Below are 22,413 nucleotides of genomic sequence, written 5' to 3'. Positions count from 1 at the left end.
TAGGCTGCTTTCTTTATGTTTGCTGTTTGCATTATTTCTTCCTTGGTATGTCTTTCTGGGACCTCAAACCCATTATCTTTATTAATCCCAGTTCACCCACAAATTGCGTGCCCTGTGTTTCTTCTTAGTTCATGGCATTGCTAACCACCACTGATGCAAGGTAGAGACCTCAGCATCATCCCTTCTTCCTCTCCATCACCCCCTCACTCATATGGTAAGCATTCATTAGGTGTTCTATAAGGGCTTCATATGCATTATCTTAATGTTTTATTATAGATGTTCTAAACAAATGCAAAATAGTGTTTTAAGATACAGACTTACATTGCATACACGGGACCTAGAATATCTGCTCCAGTCTCATGTATTTGGACTGTAATATCCTCTTTCAGTGTTTCTGCTACAAGTGGGTAGCATAGGATGAGCAGCAGGGTTGAGGAAGGAGATAGGATGACTTTTTTATCATAGATCCAGGAAAGGCCCCTAATAATCCCTATGAGAGTAAGAGTTTTGTCTGATTTTCTACTTCTTGTTTTACCTAAGAGGCCTTGTTAGTGTCTCTGCAGGAGGTTCCTTCATAGCTAAAGTTTCTCAAAACTTGTTCATCATCAAACCCACCAGTACTTCTTTCACTAAGACCACTGTATACAAGATTCTAACTATAGACTTCAGAAGATGTTTAGGAGGAACACATCTTCATTTGACATGCCCACAAAGATTCTGTAAGGATCATCAGGTACTCAGATGGGCAGAAGCCCATCAGAATGGAGTTGAGTGATTGCTATTAAGCCTAATACCCCATTATGTATAGCTTACTCTATTTTACATATATATATAATGCCCTCTATATTATATAAAATATATAATACCCCATTATATATAGCTGTTGGAGAAAATTTTTCCTGTTCCTTCCAGAGCTACCTCAGTTTTGGGGGATATAGCTGCTAGGAGAAGACAACAAAAGCTTTGGTGTTGGGCCAAGCAGCTCCTGCTCTGGCTGCTGTGGGCGTCACTGCTCTGGCCCAGGCTGCACCATCAGATTTCAGTTAACCACTGCCAAACGCCCATACAAGGGGGATAGGAAAGGCCCAGGGGCTGAGAGCCAGGCTTCCCTTTGGGAGCAACGTTTTCAGCCCTCTATTCCCATTTTTCTACCAGTTACTTCAGGAGGAGCTTATTCTGACCTTATTATTTTAGGTCCAGATGAAGCATTCTGAGTATGAGCTCTGAGGTAAAGGTGGCAGAGTAAGAGGTCCATTCACGTCTTTACAGTGCAGCCGCATATGTCCTTTACCCATCACTTTCCAGGAATTGGTCCTCAGCTTTAAATGTTTAGGAACTGAGTTTTTCAGAACACCTCAACATCTCTAAGATGTGTTTTCATCCAGGCCAGGTAAGATTAGGCTCCTCCTGAAAACCCTTCTCTTGTGGTGGGCTGCTTCTGCTTTTCCAGTGTCAGTCCATATTATCTTATTTAACTTTTTTTTTTTTTTTTTTTGGTGAGATCAGCCCTTGGTTAACATCCGTGCCCATCTTCCTCCACTTTATATGGGACGCCGCCACAGCATGGCTTGCCAAGCAGTGTGTCGGTGCACGCCTGGGATCCGAACCAGCGAACCCCAGACCGCCGCAGCAGAGCGCGCACACTTAACCGCTTGCGCCACCGGGCCAGCCCCTTATTTAACTTTTAAAACAACCTTGTAAAGTACATGATATTATCCTCATTTTAGAGATAAGGAAAGCCAGATCCTTGTTAATACTTTCCTAGGCTATAGCAAGAATCCTCTAATAAGTCTTCCTGCATGAGTATCTTCTGCCTTTAGGCCATCTAGTAATCTTTCTAAAACACAAATATAATGGTGTTTATATTTGTCCTGTACTATATGGAGCTGTCCTATACTATGCTCCATTAGTTACCCCACTGTATTCTGAATAAAGGCCCAACACCTTACTACGGAATTTGGGGCTTTTTGATCCAACTCCTCCCCATACACTCAAACATATGTACTCCCTAGGCCTTAGACACATTATTGATCAACATTCATGATAATAGCTAATATTTTTTCACTCAAGTATTGTGTGTCTACTTTGTATTCTGTGGTGGATGGTAAGAAGTCTGAGATAAATAAGCTGAGTACCTACCCTTGGGAAACTTACAGTTCAGTGGAAATGTGAATAATTACACTGCAGCATTAGTAGATAATAGAGGTCTAGGGTTATGAGAACTGGGAGTGCTATGCTGACTGGGATAGGAGTTATTCCTATTTATTCATCCTGTTTCTTCTACCTTGAATGAACTTTCCTTTTTTACTTGAAGCACTCCTGTTCTTGAAGGACCGACTCGAAACTTGGAAGCCGGAACAGTAGTCTTTTTCTTAATTTCATAAGAAATGCTATTCAGGATGCAATCACTGCTGTATTCCCAGGGCCTATCAAAGTGCCTAGCACACGGCAGGTGCTCAGAATTGGATGGGTGGATGAGTGGGTGGATGGATAGATGCATGGGTGGTGGGTAGATGGTTGGATGAATGGATGAATGATCAAGCATAAAAAAATGTCATTCTGCCATCAAGGAACATGTAGTCTAGCTGTAAATATTCTGAAAGGCACTTTTGCTTTAATATCATAAGCTATCCTTTCAGTTAAGTCATATTTTGCTTTACATGAGAGATCCTTTTAAGCACCAACAGTAACACTGTCAGGTGTATACTCACTTCCCATTTCTGGAATGAAACTATATTTGTCTGCTCTGGAAATTTTTCCTTCAGACATTTAGGAGAAAAAAAATTACAAAGGTAACATTGTTTATAGATACAAGAGCCTGAATGCCAAGCTTGGTTCTGCAACTTACCAGCTCTGTGACCTTGGGTATGTAACTAAGCCTTCTATACCTCATTTTCCTAACCTCCTAGTCTCTCCTTGTATAAAGTGGGGATAATAATAGACCTGCATCTCACACTATTGAGAAAATTAGAGTTAATTCACGTAAACTGCTTAAGAATGGCTGGCTCATAGTACTCAGTACCTGATGGACCTTATGATAATCACAGTATGCATGTCTCTCTTCAGGTTTTTATTTCTATAAGAAGCTGATAACAAAAATTTAAATTCTAGCTATAAGCTTTACACATCAAATTTAAGCATTTAAGATTAGGCCGAAATAATTTTGATAATTCTGGAATCGGAGTGATGAAGGTTTGGGGGCTCAGTATACTATTCTCTTTTGTGTATTTTTGAAATTTTTCATGATACAGCTTAAAATCGGAAATGTATAACTATAAAAGAGGACAAATAACATTTTTTCTAAATATAAAAATAAGTTAAGGGGCCGGCCCCGTGGTGTAGCGGTTAAGTGCGCCTGCTCCACTTTTGGCGGCCCGGGTTCCGATCCCAGGCGCGCACCGAGGCACTGCTTGCCGGGCCATGCTGTGGTGGCGTCCCATATACAGTGGAGGAAGATGGGCACAGATGTTAGCCCAGGGCCAGTCTTCCTCAGCAAAAAGAGGAGGCTTGGCGTGGATGTTAGCTCAGGGCTGATCTTCCTCACACAAAAAAATAATAATAATAAGTTAAAGTGTACTACACTATTTCTGGCAAATATTATAATTTTATGAAATACCGTTTATTTTATTTGACATCGAAATATTTGTATATATATATATTTTATTTATTTATTTTTTGTGAGGAAGACCAGCCCTGAGCTAACATCCAATGCCAATCCTCCTCTTTTATGCTGAGGACGACTGGCCCTGGGCTCACATCCGTGCCCATCTTCCTCTACTTTATATGGGGCACCGCCACAGCATGGCCTGCCAAGCGGTGCGTCGGTGCGCGCCTGGGGTCCGAACCAGCGAACCCCAGGCCGCCGCAGCGGAGCTCACGCACTTACCCGCTTGCGCCACCGGGCCGGCCCCTGTATATATTTTATTAATGGTTGATACAGTGAAACATTCCTGAAATGGAAAAATTTTGCCTGTCTAAATTTTTTTCAAATGAGTTCTCTATGCTTGAAGATAAATAGAGTAATAACTAGTGATTTTGCTTTACCTGAAAAAGAGATTTCCTTAGATAAGTGAATTTTGAACCTTAGCCACAAAGCTTCAAAAGTGTGTTTTTCGATGACAGTAGTTTTTTGATGACAGTGTTTATAATTCATTTTTTTATTGTGGTAAATACACATAACAAAATTTACCATCTTAACCATTTTTAAGTGTACAGTTCAGTGGTATTACATATATTCATATTGTTGTGTATCTGTCACCACCATCCATCTCCAGAACTCTTTCTGTCTTCCCCAACTGAAACTCTATACCGATTAAACAATAATTCCCCATTCCCTCCCACCCCCAGCCCAGGCAACCACCATTCTACTTTATGTCTCTATGATTTTTAGTACTCTGAGTGCCTCATATAAGTGGAATCATACAATATTTGTCTTTTTGTAACTGGCTTTTTTTAACTTAGCATGTCTTCAAGGTTCATCCATGTTGGAGCATATGAAGGAAGGAATTTCCTTCCTTTTTAAAGCTGAATAATATTCCATTGTATGTACATCCCACATTTTGCTTATTCATCTGCTGAATAATATTCCATCACATATATATACCACATTTTGCTTATTCATCCATTGATGGACACTTGGGCTGCTTCCACATTTTAGCTACGTGAATATTGCTACTGTGAACATGGTTGTGCAAATATGTCTTTGAGACTCTGCTTTCAATTCTTTTGGGTTAGGAGCCAGAAGTGAAATTGCTGGATCATACGGTAAATCTATTTTTAATTTTTTGAGGAACAGCCATACTGTTTTCCACAGTGGCCATTTCCACGACGTACCATTTTACGTTCCCACCGACAGTGCACAAAGGTTCCAATTTCTCCACATCCTTGCCAACACTTTTTTTTCTCTTTTATTGATAATAGCCGTCCTAATAGGTAAGAGGTGGTATCTCGTTTTGATTTGCATTTCCCTCATGATTAGTGATGTTGCCTTTTCCTGTGCTTATTTGGCCATTCATGTATCTTCTTTGGAGAAATGTCTATTTAAGACCTTTTTCCGTTTTTGAATCGGTTTCTTTTTGTTGTTGTTGAGTTGTCGGAGTTCTCTATACTGGATATTAATCCCGTGTCAGATATATGATTTACAAATATTTTCTCCCGTTCTGTGGCGTTATAATTCACTTTGAAGAACAAGGTTGACCAGAGTAAAGTTGAAGACTTCTTCCAGCTCCATGACTCGGACTTCTCTGCCTTAATAAATTTGTTTAATGGAATATAATTTTACCTTTCCTTAGTGAGTCTCTGCTGTCATAAACATCGTTGTTCTTTATCACTGAAATGAATAGGGTTTGTTTGTGGTGCTGGGTGGGGGTCAGCTGCCTCGGTATTAGATGGCCCCAGAGAGACACGTGGGCCTAGTTGCTTGCTTTGTGAACTCCCTTCCAATCTGGTCTCATCCTTTTGAAGATGCCTTCAAAAGGCAAAAGTCTATTGCTGACTCTGCTTCTGACCTACTATTCACAGTCTCTTTTTGTTTTGTTGTTCTTAAAATGTGTCCAAGGATAGAATTGAAGGTTACAAAGTAATCCTGGGTCTTTCACTTAATATCTCTGTGACCTTGAGCAAGTTACTAACCTCTCAACCTCATCATTAAAAACAGGTATTGGGAGAATCAAATGAGTTAATACATGTAAAAGTTCTAAGAACAGAGTCTAGCATATAGTAAACCCTCAGTAAATGTTACTTGTGATGTTAGGTAAAACATGCTTGGGGATAGGAAGCCATATTCTTTTAACTTAGGTTTTTGAGTTTTGTTTCTGTTTTTGTTTTTTTTCTTTTTAAACTTTGTTTTATTTGTAACTGCTCTGGAAATGTGAGATTTGGCTGTAGGGGTGACCATTCATCCCACTTTGCCTCATTAGACCTGGGCTATACATGTTCTGGCATCCCACCTGGTTTGTACCCCCTTTCACTCTCAAGCGTCCTGGTTTGAATGGTACATTATATGGTCACCTTAAATATGACAGGAGTGAAATACTGTAGTTTTGTATTTCTCTTTCATTATGAATTGCTTTTCACATTCACATGTGCTCCAAATTCCTGTCCTTTTATAACTATCCCTAATAATTGGACTAAGGGGAAAATGTGTTTAAAATCCAAAGTCCAGTTTCCTTTTTTTTCTCTGTACACTAACATTTAATATAGAAATAACTCCCTTCCCCATCCTCATTTTCCAAATCAATAAGTCATACAGCTTTATTGAATTTTAGGAACCCTATTTCAACTTCTTTATTTTACAGATGCTGAGACCCATACTTTTCAGTTTCAGTTTATAAAAACAGAGATCCATAGAAGTTAAATGTGACTTACCTCGTGTAAGTGGTAAATTAGTGACAAGAGAGAGAACTCTATGCCAGATAACTTGACGCCCATTGTTCTGTCTACTGTGTAAAGCAGTAAAAAGTTTTCATGGCAAAGGTCAGAGTTTTCCGGAGTATGTTATACAAGTCCATTCCTTTAATGCTCTATGGGATAAAGGGGCTCCTTTAGATCATGCTCAATATTTCCTTTTGGAGGTTCAAAATGCACTTTAGCACTTTAAAGATGCTAAAAAGTCTGGCAGTAGACCTATCAGGTTTTGTTTAATCCTACATTTTCCAAACTTTGGGCAACCTCTGGAAATGCTGATCTAGGTTTTTGTTTTGTCTTTTTTTTTTTAATTGAGGTCATATTGGCTTATAACGTGTGAATTTCAGATGTGCATTATTATATTTCGGTTTCTTTATAGACTGCATAATGTTTACCACCAGTAGTCTAGTTTTTTGTTTGTTTGTTTTGTTTTTTGCTGAGGAAGAGGCACCCTGAGCTGACATCCATTGCCAATCCTCCTCTTTTTATGCTTGAGGAAGATTAGCCCTGAGCTAACATCTGTGCCAATCTTGCTCTATTTTTTTTGTATATGGGACACCACCGCAGCATGGCTAGTGAGTGGAATAGGTCTGTGCCGGGGATCCGAACCCAGGCTGCCAAAGTGGAGCGCGTGGATCTTTGACCACCCAGCCACAGGGCTGGGCCCAATAGTCTAGTTTTTATCCATCACCATACATATGTGCCCTTTATCCCTTTCACCCTCCCCAACCTCCTTCTCCTCTGGTAACCACTAATCTGTTCTCCTTATCCATGTGTTTGTTTATCTTGGATGTATGAGTGAAATCATATGGTATTTGTCTTTCTCTGTCTGACTTATTTTGCTTAGCATAATACCCTCAGGGTCCATCCATGTTGCTGCAAATGGAACGATTTTGTCTTTTTTTATGGCTGGATAGTATGCCATTGTATATATATACCACGTCTTCTTTATCTGTTCATCCATTAATGGGCACTTGGGTTGCTTCCACATCTTGGCTGTTGTGAATAGTGCTGCCGTGAACATAGGGATGCATAAATTTCTTTGAATTGTTGATTTCATGTTCTTTGGATAAATACCCAGGAGTGGGATAGTTGGATCATATGGTATTTCTTTTTTTAAGGTTTTGAGAAATCTCCATACTGTTTTCCATAGTGGCTGCACCAATTTGCATTCCCACCAGCAGTGTATGAGGGTTCCCTTTTCCCCACAGCCTCTCCAGCACTTGTTGTTTCTTGTCTTGTTAATTATAGCCATTCTGACGAGTTAGAGGTGGTATCTCGTAGTTGTGATTTGCATTTCTCTAGCGGCTTTTTGGAGGAGAGAGATTGATTTTTGTTTTTAAAAAAATTGTCATAAGGTTGTTAATTCTCTCTGTTACTTCAACATGATTCCCCCCACCGCAGTTGGGTACGCTGCGATCACTGAAGCTTATTTTAAGCCAGTTAGATCATCTGATTGAGATTGGTCATGTCAACTATTTTTTTTGTGAGGAAGATCAGCCCTGAGCTAACATCCAATGCCAATCCTCCTCTTTTTTCTGAGGAAGATTGGCCCTGGGCTAACATGCGTGCCCATCTTGCTCTACTTTATATGGGACGCTGGCACAGCATGGCTTGACAAGCGGTGCATCAGTGCGTGCCTGGGATCCGAACCCTCGAACCCCAGGCTGCCGAAGCAGAGCACGCGCACATAACGGCTACACCACCCAGGCGGCCCCAGGTCATGTCAGCTATTAACAGAGGGAGCTCCCCTAGAATGATGATTCTACAAAAAGAATTTGTCAGCTTTCTAGGGCCATTTGCGTCCTGTGGGTCTCTCCCAGTCCCGTAGGCCCTCTCTTTCCCTTTCTTTTCCTGTCATATCATCCAAAGATTGGATTTTATTCTGTTTTCATACGGGAGCCAGACAAAGCTTGCCTGGAATGGAAACATCCCGAGAGAGATTAGACTATGACTAACTGTCATTTCTAGCATCTAAAGGCAGCAGATTAGATTAAGGAATAAATAACATAATACTGTGCTCCATTTGGCATAGGGTTTTGGTTACCTAAGAAATAAATGAGATTGTTCCCTGAGAATTTTGAGGAATATGGCTTTAGTACTAGAATTGCACAGTCAGGGTTATCCCCAGGATTTGGAGCTGGGGACAGGGGGTGGATTTAAGGGTTACAGCTGATCCAGAAAAATCTCTCCCACCATCCTTTCCAAGGCCTATGTTTATTTTAGTATTAGAGTTCCAGTAGAGATATGAATGTCACCCAAATAAATTCCTCTTGAAGGGGATTTCCATTGACTGAGAGCTACCAGGAAGAGACTCTGTCCCTAAGTCCCAAGTCACATCTCTAGGGTGAGACCCCAGCTGTCCCTATGGTGCTAATTATACCGGCAAATGGCCAAGCATCCTTATCTTAGCCTGTGACTTCCCTAGTGCTTGCTAGGTGTTCTTGTGTCTCCGGTGGTGCTAATGACATCTTGTAACCCTTGTGTGGTTGCTTTAGAATATCTCATTGTGCTCATTATAAAATTGAGCTTGCTTTTTTTTTGTTGTTATTGAGGAAGATTAGCCCTGAGCTAACTTCTGTTTCCAATCCTCCTCTTTTTGCTGAGGAAGATTGGATTGGCAGTGGGCTAACATCCCTGCCCATCTTCCTCTACTTTATATGTGGGATCCCTACCACAGCATGGCTTGGTAAGCGGTAGGTAGGTCCATGCCCGGGATCCGAACCTGGGAACTCCAGGTCACTGAAGCAGAGCATGTGAACTTAACCACTGCACCACCAGACCAGCCCCTTGAGTGTTTTTTTTTAAAGGCATTTTTGACATAGTTTAAATCTCAAACAGACCCATATAATAGTGTTTTGTGTCCCTACCAACCTTGCAAAATTCTCAGATGAGAATAATTCTTGTGTGTGTATGTGCATGTAATGGGATGAAGTGAGAGTAGGAACTCTTTCCACTTCTGTGGACACTCTGATTTTTCTTCATCTGGAAACAAGGCTCCATTCTTTCTTGTTTTGTTTCAGCAGCATACTTTGTGCTGTGTTAGTGAGTTTGCTCTGCAGTCATTAGAAATTAAAAAGCAAAAAACAAACAAAAAAAGGAACAATGTGGAGCTTCAAGAATGAGTAAAGAAGGAAATGAGAAGACGACTACTGTGGGAGTGACACTTAAAAACACTTTACCAGCACTTTTCACTGTCCACCATTTGTCCCAGATTCAAAGCCCATCTTTTTATTCTCGTTTTAGTGTAGGGACTTTTATTTTGCATAATGTTTTTAGTCTGGATTTTTCTTAATATATTTCAAATTTGAGAAAGGATTGTCTGTGCCATTTTTATGTTTTAAATACATATCTTTAGTGAGTGAGAATAGGATTTGACCTGTAAATGACGCCACAAACTTGGCTTCCAGGACCCTAATTTCTTTTAAAGAACCACTAAAAATGCCTGATGGAAGCTTGAAGCTTTTAAGGAGCTCAGTTTGAAAACTAAGATTTATTAGACTTACTGTTTTTTGAGTTTGAACTGAAATTAACACAGGCAGATTTAGTCTCTGTTTTATAAAAATTGACAATATTCAAAGTGAATCACCAAAAACAGCCTTTTCTACATTTCTAATATTTAAGAATAGAAAACTGTGAATTTACTTACACTAAGCATCAAACTTTAAGAAAACTGACTTGACTGGAAGAAGTAATTTTCTTGACCAATTTAACATTTACAGAATAGTCAATATATTAAATTCTTTCGATTCCTTGCTGGGTAGTTCTTAGAGAACGCACTGTCACGTCTCTGGCTGCCCATGACCTTTCTGACTTCTGGAGCATGCACCAAAGTAAAAAGTCTAATTTGGTATATTTTCCTAGGTAGGGAGGTAAATTTCAAATAGGAAATTTGCTTGTGTAAGTATATGATTTGATTGAAGTTACTGCTACGTTGCATAATATCTAATTAGTAGAAAGTTTCCCAGTCTTGAACACTGTAGGTAGATAATTCTTTGCTTAGATAAATAAATTTTTCATGTGGATAGTGGAAAAAGATGGAAGGAAACCACAAATGTTAACAGTGATTTTCTTAAACTTGAATTCCTAAGGTTATGCTGTGTCAGTAACAGAGATGAAAATAAATTCTAAGAATCTTGACACTGTTCTGTTTTCCAGCAGGTTTTTTGTGATTGTGTGTGATTAACTCTATTTGTTAAAACACTTCATCCTTCCTTATGAGGCTAGATTAACTGCCTCTTGGTTGGTTTCCTAACAATTCCAATAATAGATTTTAAGTTATGTTTTATCCTAAGCCATTATCTCTTTTAATCAGATAAATTTTATATATCTAGATGCTATAAAGATTTAGAAGTATTCCTATTAACCCTGTTCTCTCTTCAAGTTTCTACTGCTTGCTACTGGCGTATATCTCCTGCTGGCAGCTGTTGAGAGATAAGGGTCTGTGGTTTGGAATTTATTCTATAATTGTTAAAAGTATTTCTTACTGGGGCTGCCCTGTCTATGTTAAGTCTAGTATCAGGTAGTAGCATAATTCAAGTTTAACTTCTTGTTTACATTTTCCGAAATTTTTACATGTGAATTTCACAGCATGTCATTATTTACAAATAAAAGCAGTTTTCATTCACTAGCTTGCTTTTTTCTTTTTACTGTACAATTTGAGATACATTCGAAAAAATGAATAAAATTATTTTTGTTTCATATCAAGAAATGGATGAAAAGAGGCTTCTGGATCCGGGGTTGAAAGTTCATAAAGGCCTCTGGGATTATACTCTGAAGAACCAGCAGATGGAATGCCTGAGTGACTGAAGAAAATGGGTGCTAATGCATCTAACTATCCTCATTCATGTTCCCCAAGGGTAGGGGGAAATTCTCAAGCCCAACAGACTTTTATAGGTAACTGTTTCATTTTTTGTAACATTTTCTTTTATGACTCTAAATAGAATTGTGTTTTCAGTGGTCTTTTTTTGATCAAAAAAGAATCGAGCTATGAAAAAGTTGTTATAAATAATAATTCTATAGATAAAAATTCAGATGTTTTCCCCAAGAAATGTAAATCTGGTTTATATGATTTTTATCCTAAGCCATTAGAGCACAACTGATCTTTTCTTTTTTAATTTTTTCCCCTCTTTTTCTCCCCAAAGCCCCAGTAGATAGTTGTACGTCATAGTTGCACATCCTTCTAGTTGCTGTATGTGGGACGCGGCCTCAGCATGGCCCGAGAAGCGGTGCGTCGGTACGCGCCCGGGATCCGAACCCGGGCCACCAGCAGCGGAGCGCGTGCACTTAACCGCTAAGCCACAGGGCCGGCTCCCACAATCGGTCTTTTGTTTGGTTGTCTTAACCATAATTGCCAGTTACCCTAGGAAAACTAGCAATCTCCATTAGTGTGAAAGTAGTGAAATAATGTGTTTCTTCTGTCCTGGTCCATTTATTTTCCCCATACAAATGCAGCCTTGGTGTAGTTAAGACGAAAAAAAATAAAAATTTCACAGTTATATACAAATAATATTCTTAATTTACAAGTCTGCCTCTTTTTTTTTTTTTTTTTTTTTGCTGAGGAAGATTAGCCCTGAGCTACCATCCGTGCCAGTCTTCCTCTATTTTGTATGTGGGTCACCCCTACAGCATGGCTGATGAGTGGTGTAGGTCTGTGCCTGGGATCTGAACCCGTGAACCTGGGCTGCCAAAGCAGAGCACACCGAACTTAACTACTGCACCACAGGACCGGCCCCCAAATCTGCCTCTTATCTCCTAAAAATCCATTATTAAGATCTATGATATCTGGTCCTTGATAGCCAGAGAACCAAAAGCATTTTTTAAGTTAGGAATAATCTGCTTGCTTTGTCCATATTCCTTATTTAATATAAAAATGAGTTATTTGAACTTTTTATCTTCCTTTATAAAAACAAAAGTCAGTTTTATTTGAATGGTTCAGGAATGTCTGTAAAAAATTTTAGCATGAAGTATGTGTTAAAGTGAATGTTGAAAATGAACATGTGTTTAATTTCCTTCTTAGGGACATCATCTTATTCTCAACAAGGCTATGGTTGTGAATCAAAATTATATAGCCTTGACCATGGCCATGAGAAACCACAAGACAAAAAAAAGAGAACTTCTGGCCTTGCCACCCTCAAAAAGAAGTTTATTAAGCGTCGAAAATCTAATAGGTCTGCTGATCACGCCAAGCAGATGCGAGAACTCCTCTCTGGGTGGGATGTTAGAGATGTCAATGCATTAGTGGAAGAATATGAGGGAACTTCAGCCTTAAAGGAGCTTTCTCTACAAGCCAGTTTGGCTAGACCAGAAGCCCGGACATTGCAGAAGGATATGGCCGATCTTTATGAGTACAAGTATTGTACTGATGTAGACTTAATATTTCAAGAAACTTGTTTTCCTGTTCATCGTGCCATTTTGGCGGCAAGATGTCCATTTTTTAAAACACTGCTTTCTTCCTCACCGGAGTATGGGGCAGAGATCATAATGGACATCAATACAGCTGGTATAGATATGCCCATGTTTTCTGCTTTGTTACACTACCTTTATACGGGAGAGTTTGGAATGGAGGACTCAAGGTTTCAAAATGTCGATATCCTCGTTCAGCTTAGTGAAGAATTTGGAACACCAAATTCCCTTGATGTAGATATGCGTGGACTTTTTGATTACATGTGTTATTATGATGTCGTCCTTAGTTTTTCTTCAGACTCTGAACTGGTTGAAGCTTTTGGTGGAAATCAGAACTGTTTAGATGAAGAGCTCAAAGCTCACAAGGCTATTATTTCAGCACGGTCCCCGTTTTTTCGAAATTTATTACAAAGGAGGATACGGACTGGTGAAGAAATCACAGACCGAACTTTGAGGACTCCCACAAGAATTATATTAGATGAGTCCATTATACCAAAAAAATATGCGAAAGTTATATTACACTGTATGTATACCGACATGGTGGACCTCTCCGTTTTGCACTGTAGCCCCTCTGTGGGGAGTCTCAGTGAAGTTCAGGCTCTCGTCGCAGGGAAGCCAAACATGACCAGGGCGGAGGAAGCCATGGAACTTTACCACATAGCACTGTTCTTGGAATTTAACATGCTTGCACAAGGTATGAAATTCTGATTTTTTAATTTTGATTTCTAGAATTACATGTTTGTCTTCCAAATTTAAAACACAACCAATACAATCCATGATTCAGTGTTTGAGATGTGACAGGGTTAGTTTTTTCGAATCTATACTTAGGACATCTGAGACAGAATTGAGGGTTAGTATTAACGTGCCTCTTCATTTAGTATTAAAACCAAGCATTCAAAACTGGTGACTAAGAGCAGTAGATGAAACTTGAGACCCCTTCCTGAATGTAAGACAATAGATGTGGAAATGTGTAATTACCCAGCTACCACCCACCCAGCTACCACCCACCTACACCCTGTTTTTGAACTGGCCCCATTTCCCAGATTTCAAGGTTATTCTTGATCTAGGACTCCTTGGATAACTTAGATTCTCATATTTATACTCAGTGCTTTATTGATGGTTAAATGTTTAGAATAAGAATGAAAGTTCATTACAAAACTGAATAGTCACATTTGGATACAGATTTATTTGAATCAAAGAATTGGGCAGTTTCTGACATAAATTTTAAAATACTCTGTATCTTCTTTTCAAGCTCAACGTGTAGATCAAGCAACAGCCTACAGCATGTAAGGCACAGTTAGTGGTAGCCTCATGTGCCTTCTTCATTTAGTTTAAACTAACATTTTTAGGTTAGGATGGCACATTTTTTGTTATAGGCAAATGAATAAATGAAAGTTACATTAAAAGAATTATGTATATCTGTTGGTAAACATTAGAGTTTTAGCATTTTGGAGCTGGAAAGAGACCCTCTGTGGGAGAGCAGAGGGAATTTGCTGTCTTGGCAGAATGCATCCTTAGCTTTCTGTGGCCATATATTAAAAGATGACAAGCTGGGGCCGGCCCGGTGGCGCAAGCGGTTAAGTGCGCGCGCTCCGCTGCGGCGGCCCGGGGTTCGCTGGTTCGGACCCCGGGCGCGCACCGACGCACTGCTTGGTAAGCCATGCTGTGGCGGCGTCCCATATAAAGTGGAGGAAGATAGGCACCGATGTTAGCCCAGGGCCGTCTTCCTCAGCAAAAAAGGAGGAGGATTGGCGGATGTTAGCTCAGGGCTGATCTCCTCACAAAAAAAAAAAAAAAAAAAAGATGACAAGCTATATGACATGAAATTACTTGAGAAATTTAGCTAATGAGTATTTGCTAAAAGAACATTAGAAGTTGCCAATTAGAAAGAATGTTAATCGTTTGGGTAAAAGATATGAATTTAAATAAGGAAAGCTAAGCACATTTTTCTAACTTGAAAATAATATGAATTGTATGGCTACATCAACAAATTAATAGGACTTTGAAACAAAAATAAAATAAAAGCCCCAGTTAAATAATAATGTCAGTAATAAAATGAGAAGAATTATACAGGAGAAGGCACTGATAAACGAGAGTGACAAAAGTTGAGATTTCTGTTACATAAAGAATCTTTTAAGGGGCCGGCCCAGTGGCATAGCGGTTAAGTGCACGCACTCCACTGCAGTGGCCTGGGGTTCGGATTCCGGGTGCGTACCGACGCACCACTTGTCAAGCCATGCTGTGGTGGCGTCTCATATAAAGTGGAGGAAGATGGGCATGGATGTTAGCCCAGGGCCAGTCTTCTTCAGCAAAAAAAGAGGAGGATTGGCATGGATGTTAGCTCAGGGCTGATCTTCTCCCCCCCCCCCAAAAAAATGAGAAAACATTCCTTAATATAGGTTTTTGTTGCTTGTTGTTTTAAGTTTTGAGTGAAAAGTAGAGTTGAGCAGTTCTTGGATCTTAGGTAATACTTGATCTAGAGTTCTTTTATGTTAAGTGAGTTAAATTTTTTTTAATCATTTAGCTAGAAATTGTATTTTTTTTTAGTACATTTAAAGATATAAAACAACACTCCTTATATTACCTTAATCTTGGTTACTTAAAACAAAAATACAAATATTCCCTTAAGTTTGGATGTACATGACTCTCTGTTTCCTTTCATTATTCAAAATACAGAATTTGGGTTATTTGGTTTTCTATTTTTTGCACTCCATGTAGGCCTTATCTTTCCCCCATAATCATGATACTATTCATATTAGGGTTTATAACAGACCATAACTTCAACATAATTTTTACCTCATTTCCATGGGAAGGAGAATATTTGATCATTTGGAGAGGGATTTTATACCATAAAGCTTAAGAGCTCAGGCTCTGGAACCAGAAAAACTGGATTTGAACTCTTCACTACCGTGTTTTAATGTTTAACCTTAAAGCAAATTGCGTCTCTAAGCCTCTGTTTTCTCATTTGTAGAATAAGAATAGTAACGCTGCAAGGTAGGATTATGAGGATTAAAAGAAAGAATATATGTTCAGTGATCTGAGTAGCACCCAGGACACAGGAAGCGATCAATAGGTGTTAGCTGCTAAATGATAATCATCACAGCATACTTCGTTCACTACCACCTTCTTTTCTAAAACTAACTTTTTTAAAAAACTAACTTATTTAAAAAAATAATTTTATAATCATATTGATTAAACCCAATATTAAGCATATTTTACAGATTTTTACTAGGTAATTATTGATTTTAAGATTTTCTTATAATTTTATCACTGCTGAGTTGGTGCATACCACTGATCAAACTATTCTAAGTATCTGGCTGTTTGTCACTCTACAATCTGTTTTTCTCAGCAGGAGTTCTGCAAGCAGATTAAGGCTATAATACTCTGAGGCATCTATTGTGTGTAATGAATTAGCATCTCTCCCATGCATCAGCATGGTACTAATTATGTACCATTTTGGAGGGAATTAAGAAAAAAGTTACCAAAATCATTTCCTGTGTTTGTAATTCAGACAAGGACTCCCAATTAAGAAAAGCTGTGCGACTAGCCTGTTGGGCAACTTGAGGGGTAGCACCATATTGCTCTCCTCTTTGTGTCCCCAATGCCTGGGATATAGTAGGCACTGAGTAAATGTTTTTTAATTAATTACCTTTTATTCCAAATTAGATTTAACTTTAAAAGCATTATAAAGCCCATTTTTAAAGGGAGATAAATTATATCAAGGGAGACTGGGATCTTGAGACTAGATATTAGCCCTTTAAGATGGAGAGGTGATTTAATAGTTTGAAGAATATCATAAAAAAAGAAGCGATATAGGCAGACAGCCAGAGTGGTTTGGCAGGTGGATAAAAGGGAGGATTCCTGGCCCTCACTGAGAAAGTGTTTTATTCAGACAAGGAGGCAGTCACTATTAGCAAGGTGAATTAACAGGTAATGGGCCCTCAACTTACTGGCCTGGCATTTTAAGACTAGATTTAACTTCACTTGATTTCCTATGTAGCAGATTGAACATAAGTTTATTTCTGTTTCCTCCAAAGCCTTAATATTATAGTTAAGGAATAAAACAAGTATAAACCCTCAAGGACAAAGATACCTGAGAAGAAAACAGCAGTGGAAAAAAGGATATTGAAATTTTTTTAAACTGGAAAGCAGATGAAGAACTGATTACTGGCTTAACAGAGAGGAGAGGTCTATAATCTAGAGCCTGTAGAGGGTGCTACTGAGATGAAGGGAGGCAATTCACAGAGGATACTAAGTACTATGGAAAGATGGGATAAGCGTGGTACGAACTAAAAAAAGAGAGATTTGACTTTAAGTTTGAATACTGAATGGATGGACCCTTTCCCTGCCCTGGAATTCACCTTTGTGTGTGGTGTTAGAAAGGGATGGGGTTTTGTTTTTCTCTGCAGAATGAGCTGGTTTTCTGAGTACCCTCTATTAAACGATCCATTTCCCCCCTGATTTGTGCCACCTTTTATTAAGTTCCCGTGTATATATGGGTCAGTACTTTTTCATTTTGTTTCAGTGGTCCGTTTGTCTGTTCTTACATCAATATCATCGCAGCCAGTTGGCAGATCCCGACCTGCCCCTTCAGTTCCATTCTCCATAACTCCCCCAACCAAACACAAGAGATCTGAGATTTATTTTCTAAAGAAATCGAACTAAAGGGATTACAAATCTGCAAATAGCTACAAGAGGGGGTGGGAGGGTGGGGTTGGGGGTAAGGCACAAGATTGAAATCTGGAATTATGTGAAAGCCTACAAACTAAATGGTGAAATCACTCTCTTCCCTTCCCTTGCTCTAGTCCAAGCCAGACAGATACAAGAGAGTAAATTGGAGCTCTAGAAATGGTGAACAGCCCAAGAGCCTATAGACCTATAGATACTGGTGTTTTGGAGTTCCGTGATGAAGTTATGCTCAGGAGTTACACAATGAAAAAGCCAGATTGCCTTCCAGTTGTTCTGTCGAGAAGGCTGCTTGTGCAACAGAGCTTCCAAACAGCTGTTTACTGCCTCACTCTTAAGTATGAAAACCCATCTAAGGCGCACTGGACATTTGAAGAAGCTTCCAAATTGAGACAGAGATCAGAACAAAAAGAACAAAGTACTCAAAGAAACAGGCAGTGAAGGAAGCAGAAGAACACTTCAGGAGAATCAAAATATCCTTATATAAAAGAACATTTTATTGAATCAATGAAATAAAAATAGGATGCTATAAAAGTAAAAATAGGAGTTCTTGGAAATAAGGTAGCAGAAATGAAAAATGTAATAGAAGGATTGAAAGGTAAAATTGAAGAAGGCTAGAAAGTAAAACAAATAACAAAGAGATGGACAACAGTAGAGACAAATAAGAAAAACTATACTATTCATCCAGAAAGTGTAATATCTTAACAAATAGTGGTTTTAGAAACATATACCAGAGAAAATGGAAGAGAAGACAGTATCTAAGGAGTAATATAAGAAATATTGCCAAAACTAAAAGGATTTCTGTATTAGAAAGTTTCATCCCTTTCGCTAGGGAACACTAGGAAAAAAGAGAAGATTCTAAAATGTTGCAGAGAGGAAAAAATTAGGTTCCATACAAAGAAATAGGAATCAGGCTGGTATTGAGCTCTTCAATAGCAACAACTGAATACTACAATACAGTGACATAGTGCCTTCAAAAAGCTGATGGAAAATTATTTTAACCACAAAATTCTATACTTAGCCAAACTGTCAATCAAGTATAAGGCTAAATAAAAGAATTTTTCAGTATTACTTCAAAAAACTTACCTCCCCTGCACCCCCACTCAGGAAGTTACTGAGGATGTGTTCCACTAAATGGTGAAGTAAACCAAGAACAAACCAGTGTGGGATACAGAAAATGAGGTCCAACACAGGAAAGAAAGGGAAATCCTAGGTACTAGCTGTGTAGTCGATCTAGTGGGCATCCGGTCTAGACTGGATAGGAGGTTCAAAGGCTCCAGGAAGTAGATATCTGGAAGTAATCAATTACCGGAATGTTTGAACGCTAATTGACAAGTGACATTGAAAAAGATCTTATGGATCTTTTGGTGCCTTTATGAAGAATTAGCAATAGATTTATAGAAAATGAAGTGGGAAAAGAGGAAATTAATTTTTCCAAGAGAAATTTAAAATTACATATGGAAGAATAATTCTGGTACCCAGCTTGGCTCAGCAGTAAGCAGTATTTAAATAGTCATCATAATATGAATACTATTGATTTAATAAAAATTATAATATAGAGAGGTAAATACCAGAGGAAACAACTAAAGAATCGAGAGGAGTTGTTTCTGGGGAGCAGGCCTGGGAGTGGAAAAAAGATAAGGCAGGAGGTTTTGTTTTTAAGGTAAGCTTTTTATTACTACTACGTACAAAACTTTTTAAATTGTGAGCATATACTGCTTTGATTACAAAATTGATTTTTTTAAATTGTGACATCAGTGCTCAGAAGAACCAGACACCTAGATAGGCTACAATCCTAAAGAACTAGGAAGTTTATCATATCTATCAGGAATAATTTTCATTTACAAAGGGCTTTTACTTTCTCTCATTTGGTCACCCTGATAACCTATGAGTATGGTGGGGCTCAGAGATTAATAACTAGCCTTTTCCCAAGCTTGTAAGTGATGAAATCGTGACTCGAACCAGCTCTTCTGACCTCAAGCCCAGGAATTTGGGCAAGACGAGAGGGGAGCAGTGTGGAAACCAATTTCCAGGGTTGAGGGTGGGAGACTACTGTGGTCTAATTGTAGGAACAAAACAGCAAACTTAGTGTTTGAAGCATCAGCTCAGAGGAGGCTCAGCCGTGAACCTGATTTGTGCTGAACCACTTGGTGTGGAGCGAGGCATGTACCTGAGGGAAATGTGGGCCCAGCTAGGAGGTTAAACAACTGGAGGGGCAGGGGCCTGGTTGGGTCACCACTCAGACTTTGCTTCAGAACACTCAGCCAGAGAACAGAGGGCTTTGTGCTGAGTAGGCCATTCTTTCCTGAACAGACAAGTGTTCTTGTATCAGTTGTTTGACTTTTTTTGCTGCCTAACATAAGGACCTTCTTTCCTAGTTTTGGGAAATTCCTCATTGTATAGGTCTTGATAGAAGACAGAGCCCACCTCCCAGGGTGAACACCTGAAAGGTCAGATACTTGCTTGCTTAGTGTTCTCTGCGGTTAGGGCTTAAGCACGCCACCCAGGCTTTTTGAATTGGGAGCTGATGGCACAGAGAAGTAGGGACTATAGAGAATTCTTTCTGTAAGCAGGGTGGGAGCAGTAAGATCTAGTGGAAAAAAGAGAAGTCAGTGGCAGCAGTGCCAATGATGGCATTCACTGTCCAGGCACAGAGCAGGAGCTGTAGTGGCCTGGGTCCCAGGGCAGCACAGGGTACTCACTGGGCTGAATCTGTGATGTAGTCCTCGCTCCATAGCCTTCCTTTGTTCTTGTTTGTTTTCTGAGCCTGGTCTCCAGCTTTCCCAGCTAACAGTATCCTTACAAATAAGTTCCTTTTCTGTTTAAGCCAAATAGAGTTGTTTTCTGCAATTGCAGCTTTAGAAGCCTGGTTGATAACCTATATTAAAATAATGAGTAGATAAAATTCCAAAATAGATGACTAGATTGGAAGAGTCTCATAAGAAAGATCAGGTGTTTGATCACTAGCTTTTCACAGTGACCTTAGCATACACTGCATAAACAGCTCTGAAAATGTGAGAACATACTATTGATTTATAATTTTTTTAGTAAAAATTCACTCTTTAGGGGAACTATAGCTTTTCTCATGAACTTTAACAACCCACGGGCCTATTGTAAGAACTTATGTTTCTTTGTTGTAAATACTGTCGACCTCAGAACAAAATAGCCCAGAATTAGCACCAGCATCTACATGCATATTCCAGTGCAGAGTACTTTATAGTAGTACACTTTAAACTGAAGATTTTATTTTTTCCTCTTGATCAAAAATGTATTTTTCAGGGTTTGGAATATCAAATTTATTTATAACTTTAGTTCCAAAATGGACTCTGGAATGCGTTGCCCGTCTTTTTGTCATAATGCATGTGATTATATTTTATTGAATTAAAAAGTCTAACAGAGAAACAACTGAAAGCAATGACCTAATTTTTTCCCTTAGCAACTTGGTTAGATTCCAAGAGTGTGTGACTTGAAACACATGCAAAATAGCAAAGACTAACTGTCCCTGCTGACTGTCCTCCCTCTTCCCATCCTCTCCATTGTCCCCATGTTGACACTCTTCCTTCTGTCTCAGTTCAGTTGAGCTGGCAGTTCATTTTACTTCTGTCTGTAATTGTTTCCTCTTCTGCAGATTGATCTGAATAATGGAGCTAAATAAAAGACCATTATCAACACATCAGAGTAGTAAATGTAGGTTTCGGTTAAACATGCAGCATAGGTGAAGAATTAATCTCAGTGTCAGGAATGGCAGTTCAAATGACTCTCAAGTTATACATCTCTAATCATAATGAAACTTAGCACTTAAATTTTTTACTCATAATTATGAGTAGGATTCTAAAGTGTAGTATTTAATTGCATCATATTTCATATACACTATAAACTCTCCACGTCTAACCCTCTGCTCACACTTTTCTTTTGTCTTGGAATATCTTTGCTTTTGTTCACTAAATGTTCAAATTCTACCCTACCCTTTAAGACCAAACTCACAGGCTACTTCCCTTGTTTTGTCTTAGGCATTCCAAATTAAAAGTGTTTCCTACTTCCTGCAAACTTCTAAAACACTTCTTTTAGATTTTTACATCTTCTGACTTGTTTTGGCATTACCTGTGTACCTGTCTCATTTCCTCTACCAATTAGTGTATTATATACTGCCTAAAGACAAGATCAAAATCTTGATCACCTTTGAATCACCCTAAAACCGTAGCACAGTGCTTTTTGCTCTTAGTTGACTCTCGGTTACATATTTTGAATTATCTTTAATACCTATGAAAATTGAGTAACTTTTTCTTTTTAAAAAAGGGAGGGAGGGGCCGGCCCGGTGGCGCAAGCGGTTAAGTGCGCGCGCTCCGCTGCGGCGGCCCGGGGTTCGCTGGTTCGGATCCCGGGCGCGCACCGAAGTACTGCTTGGTAAGCCATGCTGTGGCGGCGTCCCATATAAAGTGGAGGAAGATAGGCACCGATGTTAGCCCAGGGCCGTCTTCCTCAGCAAAAAAAAAAAAAAAAAGAGGAGGATTGGCGGATGTTAGCTCAGGGCTGACCCCTCACAAAAAAAAAAAAAAAAAAAGGGAGGGAGTGTAAAATTGTTTAACCCTAGAAGTTGCAAATAAAGTGAAAACACTGAACTTCAATCTAGGAGATAAATATGAAGTATTATTTATAAAAGTAAGTTTAGATGTAGTCTGAATGGTGTATAACTCTCTACCATTAAACTCGGTTTTAAGTTAAATTAAGTTAAATAAAATTGTCTCATCAACTCTTTGCTTTGTTGGTCCATTGATATGAAATAGAACATCAATTGAATTTAAAATATTCTTGGAAACTGGTCAAGGCTGTTAATCTTTTGAAGCCAAAAAAGTTTACTCCAAGGGCAATCTTTTTGCACTAATTTATAATTTAGATCAAAGAACTAATTATGTATCT

The 22,413-nt window shown here is 38.9% G+C and overlaps 1 protein-coding gene across 8 annotated transcripts in view; it reads left to right on the top strand.

Annotated features, from left to right (window-relative positions):
- Positions 1-22,413, top strand: part of BTBD7 (BTB domain containing 7) — an 87,475-nt gene that overhangs the window by 22,291 nt on the left and 42,771 nt on the right. For 5 of the 8 annotated variants that reach the window (XM_058567587.1, XM_058567585.1, XM_058567588.1 and 2 more), the window contains exons 2-3: positions 11,114-11,301; positions 12,425-13,504. The exons of 1 other annotated variant lie outside the window; for it this stretch is intronic. In XM_058567587.1, the coding sequence (XP_058423570.1) occupies positions 11,220-11,301; positions 12,425-13,504 (1,162 nt within the window). In that variant the 5' untranslated portion in view covers positions 11,114-11,219. Of the gene's footprint in view, positions 1-129; positions 215-11,113; positions 11,302-12,424; positions 13,505-17,615; positions 21,795-22,413 lie in introns of those variants that run through there. 2 more of the 8 variants (XM_058567591.1, XM_058567586.1) reach the window with 2 other exon arrangements.

Source organism: Diceros bicornis, chromosome 24 (assembly GCF_020826845.1).
Source record: "Diceros bicornis minor isolate mBicDic1 chromosome 24, mDicBic1.mat.cur, whole genome shotgun sequence".
Lineage (NCBI taxonomy): Eukaryota > Metazoa > Chordata > Mammalia > Perissodactyla > Rhinocerotidae > Diceros > Diceros bicornis.
The sequence above is the reverse complement of the archived record's forward strand: the minus strand, read 5'-3'. Positions and strand labels throughout refer to the sequence as shown.